Here is a 13,289-nt window from a genome sequence, read left to right as displayed (position 1 = left end):
ATAATATTGTGGCTATGCTAACCATGAAGCAGAGGAGAAACAGAGTACCAATGTTGTATTACTGGACAGTCTGGGAACAGAAGGGGTTATGTCAAGAGACATGGTGTCACTTATGGGGTATAGGTGTTACCGGTAGGGTGCTTGATCCTACAAACAATACTGGAATGGTGCTTACTACAATGGGTAATCTCCCAGGGCCAGATGCTAATGGTACAGGCACTGGCACCAGCGGGAGGTGGGTTGTGTTTCCTGTTGCTTGGGAGCTTCTAGAAGCTGGTTTAGGTGCAGGCATAGGTTAGAAGTAGTTTTCTGGCTGCTTTGAGCTATATATCTGATTCATAAAGGTTGGCTCCAGGGCACTAAACTGCAGAGATCTGATCTACTCTTCTTTTCTTAGACCCAAATCTTAGACCCTCTAACGTTTGCCCTGGAATGAGTCTGGACTGTAAGCTCTCACAGAAACAGTGGGCAGGCCAGTATGTATCTGCAGGGGAAAAACACACCTTCTCTGTGACCCCTCTGCAGCAGCCTAGCTGGGACAACAGCTGAAAGGCAAGGATGTAACAGACTCACTGGACAACAATGGTACTATGCAAGGTAGTAAGCATTATGCATGTCAAGATCTATGCTAGATATGAACTTCATATTGGTAGGAAAACGGGCACAAGTAGGAAAGTGCCGTAACTTGTACCCATTTGTCAGTCAATGCAAAAAAAAAGTTGAGAAGGCAGCTGTGAGGGAAAAAGCAGGCTTACACAACCCTCTCCACCCACATGCTCCTCATCTTCCCTGCTAGAAGATGTATCTGTGCTGTCAGTATCACACAGGCCTGTTTTGTCCCAGATCTAATGACAGTTCTGCCTGAATGCAACCTTCTTAAAAAAAAAAATTAAAAAAAAAAACCAAGGCCCAAACAAACATGCAACTATGACAATTTAAATGGATGACGAGTCTCATCTACAAAAAACAGTGAACATCAGGTAAGAGGTGGAGAGCCCTCCATAGCCATGCCATACTCATCAGGTCAAACACTTGATTCAACAGTGGGATCACTGCATACCTCACATGTACATGAACTTAATCTTTTCTCAGAGGGTTCACAATTTTTCCCATGAAGAGTATATTGTTCTCCATAGTTATGACCATTAGGAAGGGCCTGTTGAATGTAATGGTAACCGGAACAGACATAGGCACTATTTCCATGGCTGTGGCAGCTGCTGCTTCGGTGCCAGTCTCATCCACCTTTATCACAGCCTTATGAATAGCCTATGAAGAAGCAGACGTGTTACAAGTCAAAGGGGTACAAAACTAGTCACCTAAATAAACACTTGAGCTAAAAAGCCCTGAAGTTGTTATTGGTAAGTAACAAGCATCAGATGGACAGGTGTGAGTCCACTGCACATGGACAGGAGAAAAAAAAAAAATCAGCAAGCTACATGCAGGATAGCTTTCCCAGCCCCAGAAAGTAAAAGTTCATTGCTGGTAGAGGGGCACATCCCTGCTAGTGAGAACATTTGCTTTATTTCTTTTCTTATTCCCTGTTCCCACTCGTGAAGATCTGTGGAGCTAGACTAAAGGTTAAGAGAGCAAGACCATATTTAACTGTCTATTAGAAGTTCATATAGCTGAAGAATTAACACACAGATTAGCACAATGAATAGCATCCTGAAATTATTTTTCCCGTGTTCCTTAATGTCTTGGAAAAAAGGGGAGCAGAGTCAGAAATGGAAGGCTAGAGCAGAGAATCATGTAAGTTTTACTTTGCAAAATCAAGACATTCCCAGACTTGAATTCACTAAACTTCCACCTGAGGTCATAAGAGCCATTGTTTTGTTCAAATTAGACAATGAAATTTGCACTGACTCTCAGCTTTAAACTCTAGGTTTATTGAAGTAGGATTTACCTGTAGCTTTTGCCTGGGCCTGGCACTAACAAGAGTCATTGCTCACAGGCTTGAAGCCAAATATTTTTCATAACTGCATTTTCCTTTCCCCCAAATTGTTTAAAAGCAAGAAGTGTTTCTCCTCTCCCCTCCCTTCCAATAAACACAAGCAGCGATACATCCTACAGCTCCCTACTTGCCCAGAGGCAGGTTAAAGAGGTAGACACAAACAGAAGCAGCAGTGTAATGTCTGTAACAACACGCCACAGGAAGGTACCAAGATGAGGATAGACAATGATCTGGTCATGTCTGTTTTATAAGGTTGCCCTACACACATCAAAAACGCCTCCTAGATTAAAAAATTACAGACTTTTAACCTGCTCCAACTCAATTGCACTGACAGCGCAAGTAACATAGGCAAAATGCTCTCTATGCCAACGGCTGCCTTTTCATGTGAAGCAAAGCCTATTTACATGAGTTTTGAATCATGAATAGTTGTAAAGAAAGTGATGCAAGTATCGGTAACCATGGGCCCATAAAACAAGAAGGAGCATGACTTACCTGGGAAACTCTGTGCTGGGGCTGCCCGGTGATCCCAGACAGGTCAGCCTTATCAGTGAATACATCCATGATGCCCATTTTATATAATACATTTTTTAGGTTATATGTCCCATAAAGAGTGAATTTCGGAATATACACATTTGCTGAGCTGCCAGGAAAGAAATGCAAGAATATGGTGAAACTTCTGATCAGATATCACAGTATTAACAGAGACTTCTGAGGTACAAACTCATTTTGCTTTCTCCCTAAAGACAGTTCGCTTGCAGGCTCTCTCTAGCCTACGTGGGAGATGTATGATGACACTAATTTTGGAAGAAAAAAGACGTTTATAACAATGTTGGCAGACTGGTTGAGAGGACAGGGTTGTAGGTTGCTGGCTCACAGTCTGCAGTAAGCCAACGCATGATCAGGGAGATTGACCCAATGATCATTCAGCACAACAGTACAGCTGTACCTCCCTAGGGATCTTCATCTGACATTTTCAGAAGTTAGTGATATTTTGTGCGTTGTGCTGGAAGTACCTTCATCATGCCCCTTTACTGAGGATGCAGAGGATTCACCTTGTGGAAAAGGGATTCTTTTAGGTGTCTCAGGCTGGGCACAAGAAGTCCAACACATCCCAGTTCACTTTTGAAAACACAATGTTGGTCTTGTGTGTTTGTCATAAATCAGGACAGAGAAAACAAAAAAATATACCAAAGGAGCAGGAAAATATGTGGGGGTGATTGTATGGATGACAAAGAAGAAAACAAAAGCACATTGACAGAATATAGTTATTCAATAGATAATTCTTTTTCTAAGTCCAATGTCTGATTCATTCAATTTTTAATTTTTTTTTGGGGGGGAGGGAAGTAACTAGTTTGCTGCTTTCCATAAATTCATCAAAGCTCCGTATTTCTGACTCATTTCTTCCTACTCTTTCAGTAAGGATTTAACAATTCCTTTTCAAGGTTAAACCCAACATTTACAGCTAGAAGCAGCATAATGAGACAGAGGTTATATGTGATAATGCTGACAGTATGTACTGTTTTCTGGTGAGAAACCAGGACAACCATCCAGGGTTCCAGGTCAGGGAGATGTGGAGCACTTCATGAAGCTGGCCAAAGAGCAAGTCACCTAGTTGACAAGGGCCCATACCTCCAGTGTAGCACAGCATCTAATGCCAAGTCTGGCAGGTACCCAAAAATGAGAGTGCTAGTGGATTGATAACAGGTTGCTGATCTCTTACTTCTGCCTAATTTCTGACCATGCAGATTGCTGTCTCAAGTGAGGATGCAACTATCATTGAATCATCTGTCTTACTATTACATCAAGACACTCATTCACAAGCCCCCACTTGCTTTCAACATGCAGGAAAGGGAAAGCTGTAGGTACTCGGCAACAATGCGACCAGGCAGAAGAAGAAAAAGTGATGTTTTCTCCACAGTTCAGCCATTAAATAGATCTCAGCTGCCTCTACCGTCAATACTTTGGTGCTATCTCTTGTTCAACAGCTAACAGTAATGAAAAATGCTTCTCGCAACGCTTCTGCAACTTGTGTCAATGGTAGTTTGCAGACAGACAAACAGGGACAGAAATAGCTTGCCCACAGTCCTTAAATCATTCCATATCCTACATGAAGCTCATTTGTTAAGACATCCCAGAGACTCCAAATTGCAAAGGCAATCAGCTGCTTTGAAAAGTAGAAGGAGGCATTTCTTTTATTTTGCAGGAGAGAACTGTCATGGTGAAAAATGGGGAGTTGCATGCAACAAGCCCATCTTTGACAGTGATGCCTTTTTATATTATAAGATTACATCTCCCGTTCACGGCTTTTAGGTAGATTATTCCAGTTTGGGGAGAAGGGAGAGGATGGAGAGAGAAAATATACATCTCCACAGTTGAATTAAGTGTCTGTCTTGCTGATTTCAAAGGTAATTGTGTTTCTTTGAAAAAAATGATTCATAAGTGTCTTGATTCACCATTTTATTTGTCCTATAGTGATTTTAGTCACAAACCACATAGCTGCTCCCAGAAGTTTCAAAACTGTGAAGGTGCACAGAAAATGACATACTATTTTCTGTCTTTTTTTTTAAATAAAAAAAAATTAAATTATTTTGATAAGATTTAACAGTGAATCAGAGTTAAGAGCGTGACACTGGGGTTTGTTTTCTGTATTAGTATGTCATTTTGTCTTGAGAATTGATCATCTAAAATACAATTTTCAAATATGTATTTGTTAAGGTCATTAATGAATAAACAGAAGGGCTTGATTCTATAAACACGTTGTGCCTATTTTGTCCCATCAAAGGATACTTACTACTACACGATACTAAGTGGAAGGAGTCTAAAGTTGTTTTTAGAAAGTATCTAATCTTTCTGCCTTCTAGTCTCAAAGTTACCTTGAAGCAAGTGTAGCTTATTCCAATTTTGCCTTCCCAAGTTTTCAGAGAGCCTGAACGTAGTGTCTCTGCAGTGTGCCAGTTGCTCTACACCCTTATCATTGAGCTTTGTTCCTTGCAATTGCCAAATGAAAGTTGCTATTTCAACATTAAATGCACAATTATTGGTAACTCTAATTGGCAGAAAGAAAGCAAGAGACAAGAAAAAAGACTGAAGGAAAGTGGTAGGAATTTACTTGTAAGTAGGAGCAGGCAGAAGACCTCCTCCTACAAAGTGAGAAGAGGTCTTAAGATAGAAAACTGGGGTCTATGGAGAGTTGAAGATGGGAAACAAAATGCAGAAATGGCAAAAGTCCTAAAGCTGTGAAGGTTTTCACTTTGTGCAGTAGTGAATGAGAAAACACAGGGACATCAGAGAGCCAGATTTCAACTTTGGTCAGTGGGAATTCTGTAGCTTAAAACAGAATGAAAAATATTATCCTGATTCTGTGTCATAGCCCAGCGGACTGAAAACTGATGTGTCTCCTTGTCTACCATCTGAAACAAGAACTGCAAAATTATACCTTTTTGAGACTAATGTCCTCCACCTTGACATACGTTCACAAGACAATCTTTTCTCTAGCTTCCTCATTCTTCCTTGATCAGGCAGAATAAAAAATGCCGAAGCACCTCCTTTGTAATCCATTTGTACCACAGTAGAAGACAGCTGCTCATCATAGCCATGCTTGAACAGGCCCATTCCAAACATCATCGGGACTTCAACAGCCTTGTTCCCATCCACGAAGAATTTGCTCTTTTTAGTGTATTTTGGATCGAAAGGTTTTTCCCATTCAGCTTAAAACATAAGAGACAGAGTTATAGGATATTTTGAGGACATGAAACCATAGGATATATTATGACAGGACACGTTCATAGATGACAGAAACTGGTACAGCTGGATCAGCTTCAAAGACAAACCAGTTTGCAATGAGCACTTAATCTTACTGAATACTCAGAATAATTCAATAGCAAGACACAATAGGTAGAGTGTGATGTAAAAAACTCCCTCAGATCTTACAGTAGGCCATGATATCCTTCATTTAGATGAGATAACAAGTGTTCTAGTGTGCACTTTTCCTCCATGACAACATTTTAAAGGAGCCTATAAAGCCTTCATGAAGCAGCCCTTAAATGAGCTCAGAAGAAAAGAGATTATCTCCTTACATTACTCCCACACCAAAATAGACTTGTGAAGGGTGACAAGGGATGAATTGTCCAGAGAAATGAAGGGATTCAGGTTACTTGCAGAGAGAAGGGCTTTATATGCCACTTTAGTTGATGGCCAATAAATTGATGAAGAACTTAATTCTACCACACTGCTGGGTTAAAAAACAAAACAAAACAACAAAAACAGAAACCTTTTGTACTGTCGTGTTCACAATATTAAATTTCCAAAGGTTCCTTGGTTAGTCATAGTGAAACAAACTGTCTACATTGAAACTCTGGAAGATTCTTATCCTCAGTAGAGAGGTATTTCTAAACCAAATTCCAGCTATCCACCTCATCCGTTGATCAGATTTTAAAAAACGGGAAAAGTTGAGGGCGTGGCGGTGTTTTTTGTTTTGTTTTGTTTTTTAAAATAAAGAGATGCTGCTCTGTAGTAAATTTTGCCTTCTAGAACAAATCTACTTTTTTATCAAATTTTGTGGGCAAAAGTAGAGCCACAACACTAAGTAAAACAAGTGCCATCAAGAAAACTATGAAACAAGATGCAACCCCTTTTGACTTCCGATTTCTATTTGAACAATGATTACTAGGCAGCTTGGTACAAATGAAATAATTATCATCTGCTGTTTCCATCATCTGTGAAATAGACATAAAGAGCACTTATTTAGTATTTGGAAGGAGTGAAATGAGACTTAGTGCATGTCTTGGGCTCTGAAAATATAAATTGACAACTGCCAATACTCTGAAGATGGAAAAAGTTGCTACTTTTATGTTTCTTAATTAACAGTGACTTCTTCTACCATCAGATATGTAACTAGCAGGACTTCTGCCTTGATATGCTTAAGGAAAAACAAAAAAAGCAAACTGAATCACAGAAACACAAATGAGAAGTCCTGAAATGCTCAAACAACCTTTATCTAGTGCTCAACTCAGGGAAAAAAAACCCTGATTTCAGAAAGAGCTTTGCTTGATTAAAAACAGAGTAAGATACCAGGATTTAGCACACAGATTAGACAGAGATGATATTCATTAACCCTTTCATCCTGTTTCAAAGGAACTCTTTCTCCTATGCTCTCCTCTCTCTTAGGATGATACCTTCTAGGGATGGCACCTTTCTCAAATGCTTCAGAGTGTTCAAGTATGATACTTTGTGGTGACCAGCTCGGCTAGGCCATGATAAGGGACTGGTGTACTGTAATGGAACAGCATGCCCACTGGCTGAGACTCTGGAAAATATTGCCAGTATTTTGTCCTTAGGGAAGGACTTCTACACTATGCTAACACCACAAAAACCGGGAGGAGAATCATCAGTACTGTGCAAGGAAGGTTGTAACGCACAGAGACTGGACAGGACCCTAGAAGTATGGACTGGTTATAGAGGTACCTGAGCTTTAGAGATCCTCTCCAGATGAATCCCATCCTCTACATCAATTAGCATTAACCAACTCTCAATTTCAAGTCCTTATTGTTGCTATTAATACTATTCTTTAATCTATTTTCTTTAAAACTGAAGAGCAAAAACTGAATCTCCACCATCTCTGGAGGAGCTGGGAAATTATTTGAGCAACAGGAACGGACATCTAATTTTAAACAAAACTTATTTTTAGAACATGTAAAAGTTATCTGTAATACAAAGTTATCTTTAATACAAGGTTTCTCAGGTTTTGTCCCCAGTGTGCTACTAAATCTATTTCTCCTTCTTCAAACACCCTTCAGTAAAAGAAAAATCAGCAGCTTTTTTGCTTGATTTGAAACACCTGCCTGATGCTAAACAAAACCTTAACTTGAAAACATTTGAGATAAAGTATATGTTCAAGAGAATTAAGAAACATCCACCATCTGTATTCCAAATAGCTTCATTTGTCTGTCGAGACCTTCAGAGATTAACACTAGGAGCAGAGACACAGAGGAAAAGCAAAACAAAACAAAAATATGGTTTTGAATTACTTTCAGGGGAAGCTTCATATTGGAGAGGAGAGTGGGAACATCCAGGCTAATGGTTTTACAAGAATTACATTTCTTTTAAAAGAATAGCATTTCTAATGTCTTCTCTGTTTCAATTGAAAAGCTTAATGATTTTTTATCAGATAAATTACAGAATATTATTTTTCTGAGTACAATTGCTTTGTTTTCAGAATGCGATAAAATGAGTAAGAGAGACAAGGTTTGAAAGAAGACACAATATCTTTTGTTAGACCACTGACTGAGCCTTACAGCCTTCCTCCTCTTCTTCTCATTAGATCAGCAGTCTGCAAAGCTCTGGGAAGATCTGTAGACTGTATCTAAGCAGACTGTGCAAGTTAATTAAGAAAAACAAGCTTATTGTCTTTAGGCTTGTATTTGATACTGGTGGGTCCATCTCTTCACTGGAAAATATTAGAATCTGCAAATCAAAAAAAAAAAGGTTGAAAACCTATGCCTCTAGACACATCAGGACTACAGCCATGTTATCAGTAAAGGCATAGTTAAAAAAGAAAAGGAGAATGTGAACGTGAAACGAAAGCTACTGTTAAATGTTTAGCTCTGGATACATGAACATACTCAGTAACAGCAAAATTACTGAGTAAACATATTTCCTTCTAGGTAAGATGCTGAGTTTTCCTTTAACAGCATTCTTTGAATTTAACCCTGAACATGCGAAGCAAACCAAACAAAAAAAAAACAGCTGAAGTGGATTTCAAATTAATTCCTAGCCATCAAGGCATTTAAGAAAGTGCTTAAATCCCACTTGATTGTATAGGACTAGATGCTTTACTGAATAGAGATGCCTTCCTCAAAGTATATTTCACTTAATCTTCAGCAGAAAAGAAATGTATATATTAAAAGATATAGGAAAATTTGCCATAAATTTTGCTAGGAATTATCATCAGTTAATTTCCAGAACATAAATTCCAACAGCTTTGTCTATAATTAAGTGAGGACCAAAAGGAAAACAAGGTATGAGTCCATCTGCAAAACCATATTGAAAAAAAAAAAAATGAGTGATGAATTCCAGCACAGACCTAAGGAAGTAATGTATGAAGTAAGAGAATATTATATGTATATCTTACCATTAAAATAAATATAGCTAATAAGGAGAATTTCAGTAAGTGGATCAAGGTTATTTACGAGGTCCTTGATTTTCCCATTGGTTCTTTCTGCTACATATTCGTTGATCTTTACCTGGGCTTGATCAGCCCTCTTGAAGTTCATAGGATAAGCTTCTCCTTCAAAGAAGTTTCTGAGATTACTTAAAAATTTATCTTGTGGCTTCAGTCGGTCAAGAACAAACAGGACATTTCCCATATTCAGCTGTAACCCTGCATTCTTTCTGTTTACCATTTGCATGAGTTGACGATAACCTTCATGGATTTCATTTTCAGAAATCTCGCGTGGGTTAAAGCTAAGGACCCTAAGAATCTGTGTCAGAGTGTCTGATCTGGCACCCAGAGTCAGCATTGCAAAGGCAGTAGAGATGCTCAACGGAGAGAAGAAAACATTCCCACTGTTTTCACCAGAAGAAATCTCTTTGAAGAAACAACATGCAAACCGACAAACACTGTTCCCTACAGACTGCTGCAGCATGTTTTGGTTTCCTTGGCCTCTTTGATTTTGGTTTCTTACACCTTGGTGATCAGGTTCACAGCAATAACTGTTGGAATGAATCCCAACAATTAAAAGACACACGAAAAACAACATCTTCATGTTTCTATAACTCTGTAAAAGAACAAAAGAAAAATGACATTTGGCTTAGAAATCTTTTTACCTTGTGCTTAGCAATAAGTCAATCCCTTCAATGTAGAGAGCAGGCTTGGTACCAGTGATTCCAAACCATTTGAATTCAGAGATACCAGCTTTCTATTTCAAGGAAGTAGATTCTGGAAAATTACGCAATCTAATGAAGAAGTTATGAAAGAATAAAAATTAAAGTCAAAGAGGGATGAAGTAATACCAAAGACTCCCTCATTAAGGTTAGGCTGCAACTCCTTTGAAACTGTTTTGTTTCCAGCGTTCTGTGTTCAGTGTGGCTTTAAGTGAGAAAAAGCCGTAAATCAAAAGTACAGGTCTGTAGAACAGAAAGTAAGGGAGCCAGTCAAGGCTAGTCAGTTAAATTTAGAAAGGTGAAAAATCAAAGCAGAAGAAAGGCACAATATTCCTCCATTGTGAGAATTAAAATATACAATTTTTGAATGGGCTGCATGTAAACATATAGGCAGGCAGCAGAGAGAAAGTTAATGTGCTTGTTAATGAGGAAGTGATGAATATTTACAGCGATTACATAAAGCTCGAACAATTGAGCACCATTTGAAAAAAACCCTTCCACATAGCTAACAAAAGAGAGAAATATGCTTTGAGCAATTAGGAAATTATCAAGACTCTGGAAATATGGTGTTCCTTATTAAGAAAGGGAACACAGAACAGCAAATGGAAACAAGCATGCCAGCTGGGCGCAAAGGCATGTCCAGCTGAGTGACTGAACCAAATCATCTGAGAATAATAAAAAAATAATCAGAGGAAACTCTAGAACAATTGTGGTGTTCATCATCAGAAAGACAGCAAGGAGTGATTTGGGCAGATACGCCTGTGATGGTAAAATGTGAAGATGAATTAGGAGGAATAAAGATACTAAAAGATACCAATAGAACAAGAAAACTTTTCCAGAGCCACATGGAAACCATCCATTCCACACCTGTGGCAATACCTTTAACTCTAGAAATTAATACTACCTGTGCCACACTTAGTTCAACAACTTTTGTCAACAGACAGAAGGAAGTAAATATGTGGAATAACTGGAAATCCAGAACATCCTTCTGATGTATATGATCACTTTACCTACAGAATCTTTTATAAAATAAAGTACTCTCCAGAGGAAAATGCAAGGATTTTCAAAGGGGAACAATATCTTAGGTTTCTGACTTGCAATGAGAAATGATATTCAGACTCTCATGCCTTGTAAAATCATTGGATCCTTGTTAGCTCCTAGCATGACCCTAAATTTTTGTTCTCTGCTTCCCAGTGTCTTGGTTCTCCAAAATTCAGTGAACTCAGAATACTGATCTCTGCTTTAATAATATATGCTACAAATATTCTTTAATTCACATCCTTTGAATAGTGTGGTTATAGCAATACTACTATCGCTAGAAAGGGCCTGAGCCCCATGACAAACCACTTTCAGAGAGTTCAGTTTTATATCCAGAACACATTTAAAGTTGAGCTCTTTGATTTGTTTGTGACTTGCTCCACCATCACTCTAACTCTCTCAGCCTTTACCTCTATGCACAGTTTCTTTTTTCCCCAAACTCTCTAGAGGCTTTAGAGAACAATCCTTAAGTCCCCTTCCCTTTCATTTCATACCCTACTTTTGTTATTATCAACCATTTACTTCATCTAACTCTCTGAAACATTTAGACATGCAGTTCTCCAAAGAGAGTTATGCTATACAAACATGCCTATCTCACAGATGACTTATAGACCAGAACAATAAAACAATACAAAAAGCTTTAAATTGTAACTTGAATACAAACATGGTAATTTCTCAATTGATTATTCAGAAACTGCTGTCCTGCATGTAACATTTGACAATTTTTCCACAGAAAAAAATGCATTACTTACAGTACAGTCAAGAGGGTCCTGTTGTATTCACCAGATCTGCACAGGTCCTTGCTCAGTTGTTTGTGCTGCTGAACACAAAGCAGGGTATCCTCTAGTAAAGGTTAAGATCATCTAAGAGCTGTGACTCACACATTATAATTTTAGAGATTAGGTAGTGCAAACAACGTTGAAACTAGTTTTACTGGACACCTAACTTTGCTGAATATATGTTTCACACGTGACTTTATTATTCATGACTATCTGATCACACTGGTTAGATTCAAAGCAATTTTCCTCAAACTGAACCTACTGCTTCTTAATATCAAACATTCATACACATCTCAGTTGCCCAAATCTGCTATTTTATGAACAAGAGAGTCATCAGAAGTAGTAACTACAGAAAAATACCCCAAACATAACTTCCAGTAACTATAGCATTGCTGCCACTAAGGCAGGAGTACAAGGCTTGATGAACTGAGACAACCTGAATTTTTGTGACCTAGTCTACTTGTCTCCGGCATATCCATGCCTGGGCTTGATTGTCTCCAGGTGAAGCCAGTGATGATTCTAATAAGTGCAGGGCTTAAAACACTGTTTTGCTACATTAGCAAGTGCTGCTGTAAATGTGCCTGACTATCCACTCCCACATAGGGAATCCACTGGCAGCGAGAGCTGTGATAGCGACTCCTAGGCCACTCGCAGGGCTGTGTGCCCGAGGAAGAAGGAATGCGGCTGGGATGCCATTGCATGCCAGTGATCCCAGTTACAAGCATGGCCTGAGGACAGAGGGTGGAAGCCTAGGACCGTGGGTGTTAAATAGAGCAAATCTTTAGACCTGCTTACTATCTTGTGATCTGGGATGTGGGGAGCAGGCCCCTCTGATCGTCTGCCAAGTTCAGCTAGGTCAGATCAGACAGCCTGGCATCCTGCGCTCAGCTCTACTCACTACAATAACCTCCTGCGACTGCTGGGGAAAGCTAGTGGGTGCAGAATGATAGAAGCATTGAAGAAGGGAGCTCTGGAGACCATGCAGTGCAACACCTTCCTCAAAGCAGGGTCAGCTACAGTGTGTTGCTCAGGACAGTGTCCAGTTGGGTTTTGACTTCCTCCAATGATGCAGACTCCACAATCTCTCTGAACAACCTGTTTCAGTGTTTGACAACACTGACACTAAAACAGGTTTTCTCTACATTTAAATGGAATTTCTTGTATTTTAATTTGTGTTCATTACCCCTTTGCCTGTCACTAGATGCCACTGAGAAGAGGCTATCTATTTACTCCTCCCACCAGAAATCAGGTATTTGTACACATTGGTAAGATCCCCACAGGTCTTTTCTTCTCTGGGCTAAACAGTTCCAGCTCTCCCAGCCTCTCCTCATACATTACATGCTGCAATCCATCAGTCACCTTTGTAGCACTTTACTGGAGTCACTCCAGTATGCCCATAGCCTTCTTGCACAGGAACCCAGCACTGGGTGCAGCACTCCAGATGTGTAAACCAGGGATGAGTAGAGAGGAAGGATCACTTGCCTTGACCTGCTGGCAGTGCTCTTCTTCATGCAGCTCAAGTTGTTGTTGGTTGTGTTTCCTGCAAGAGCTTATTGCTGGCTTATGGTCAACTTGGTGTCCACCAGGAGCCCCAGAACCCCAAGCACAGCATCTCATGTCTCCATTTCTAAAACTAAAAA

At 39.4% G+C, this 13,289-nt stretch overlaps 1 protein-coding gene across 1 annotated transcript; it reads right to left on the bottom strand.

Moving 5' to 3' along the window:
* Nucleotides 1-1,077: 1,077 nt before the first annotated feature.
* On the bottom strand, nucleotides 1,078-11,733 carry LOC141466041 (alpha-1-antiproteinase F-like). Its single transcript, XM_074149754.1, is given in 5 exon segments — nucleotides 1,078-1,266; nucleotides 2,444-2,591; nucleotides 5,388-5,658; nucleotides 9,081-9,726; nucleotides 11,623-11,733. Coding segments are annotated over 5 exon segments (1,365 nt in total).
* Nucleotides 11,734-13,289: the final 1,556 nt, after the last annotated feature.

Source organism: Numenius arquata, chromosome 6, assembly GCF_964106895.1.
Source record: "Numenius arquata chromosome 6, bNumArq3.hap1.1, whole genome shotgun sequence".
NCBI lineage: Eukaryota > Metazoa > Chordata > Aves > Charadriiformes > Scolopacidae > Numenius > Numenius arquata.
This window is presented reverse-complemented; position numbering and strand designations above follow the sequence as displayed.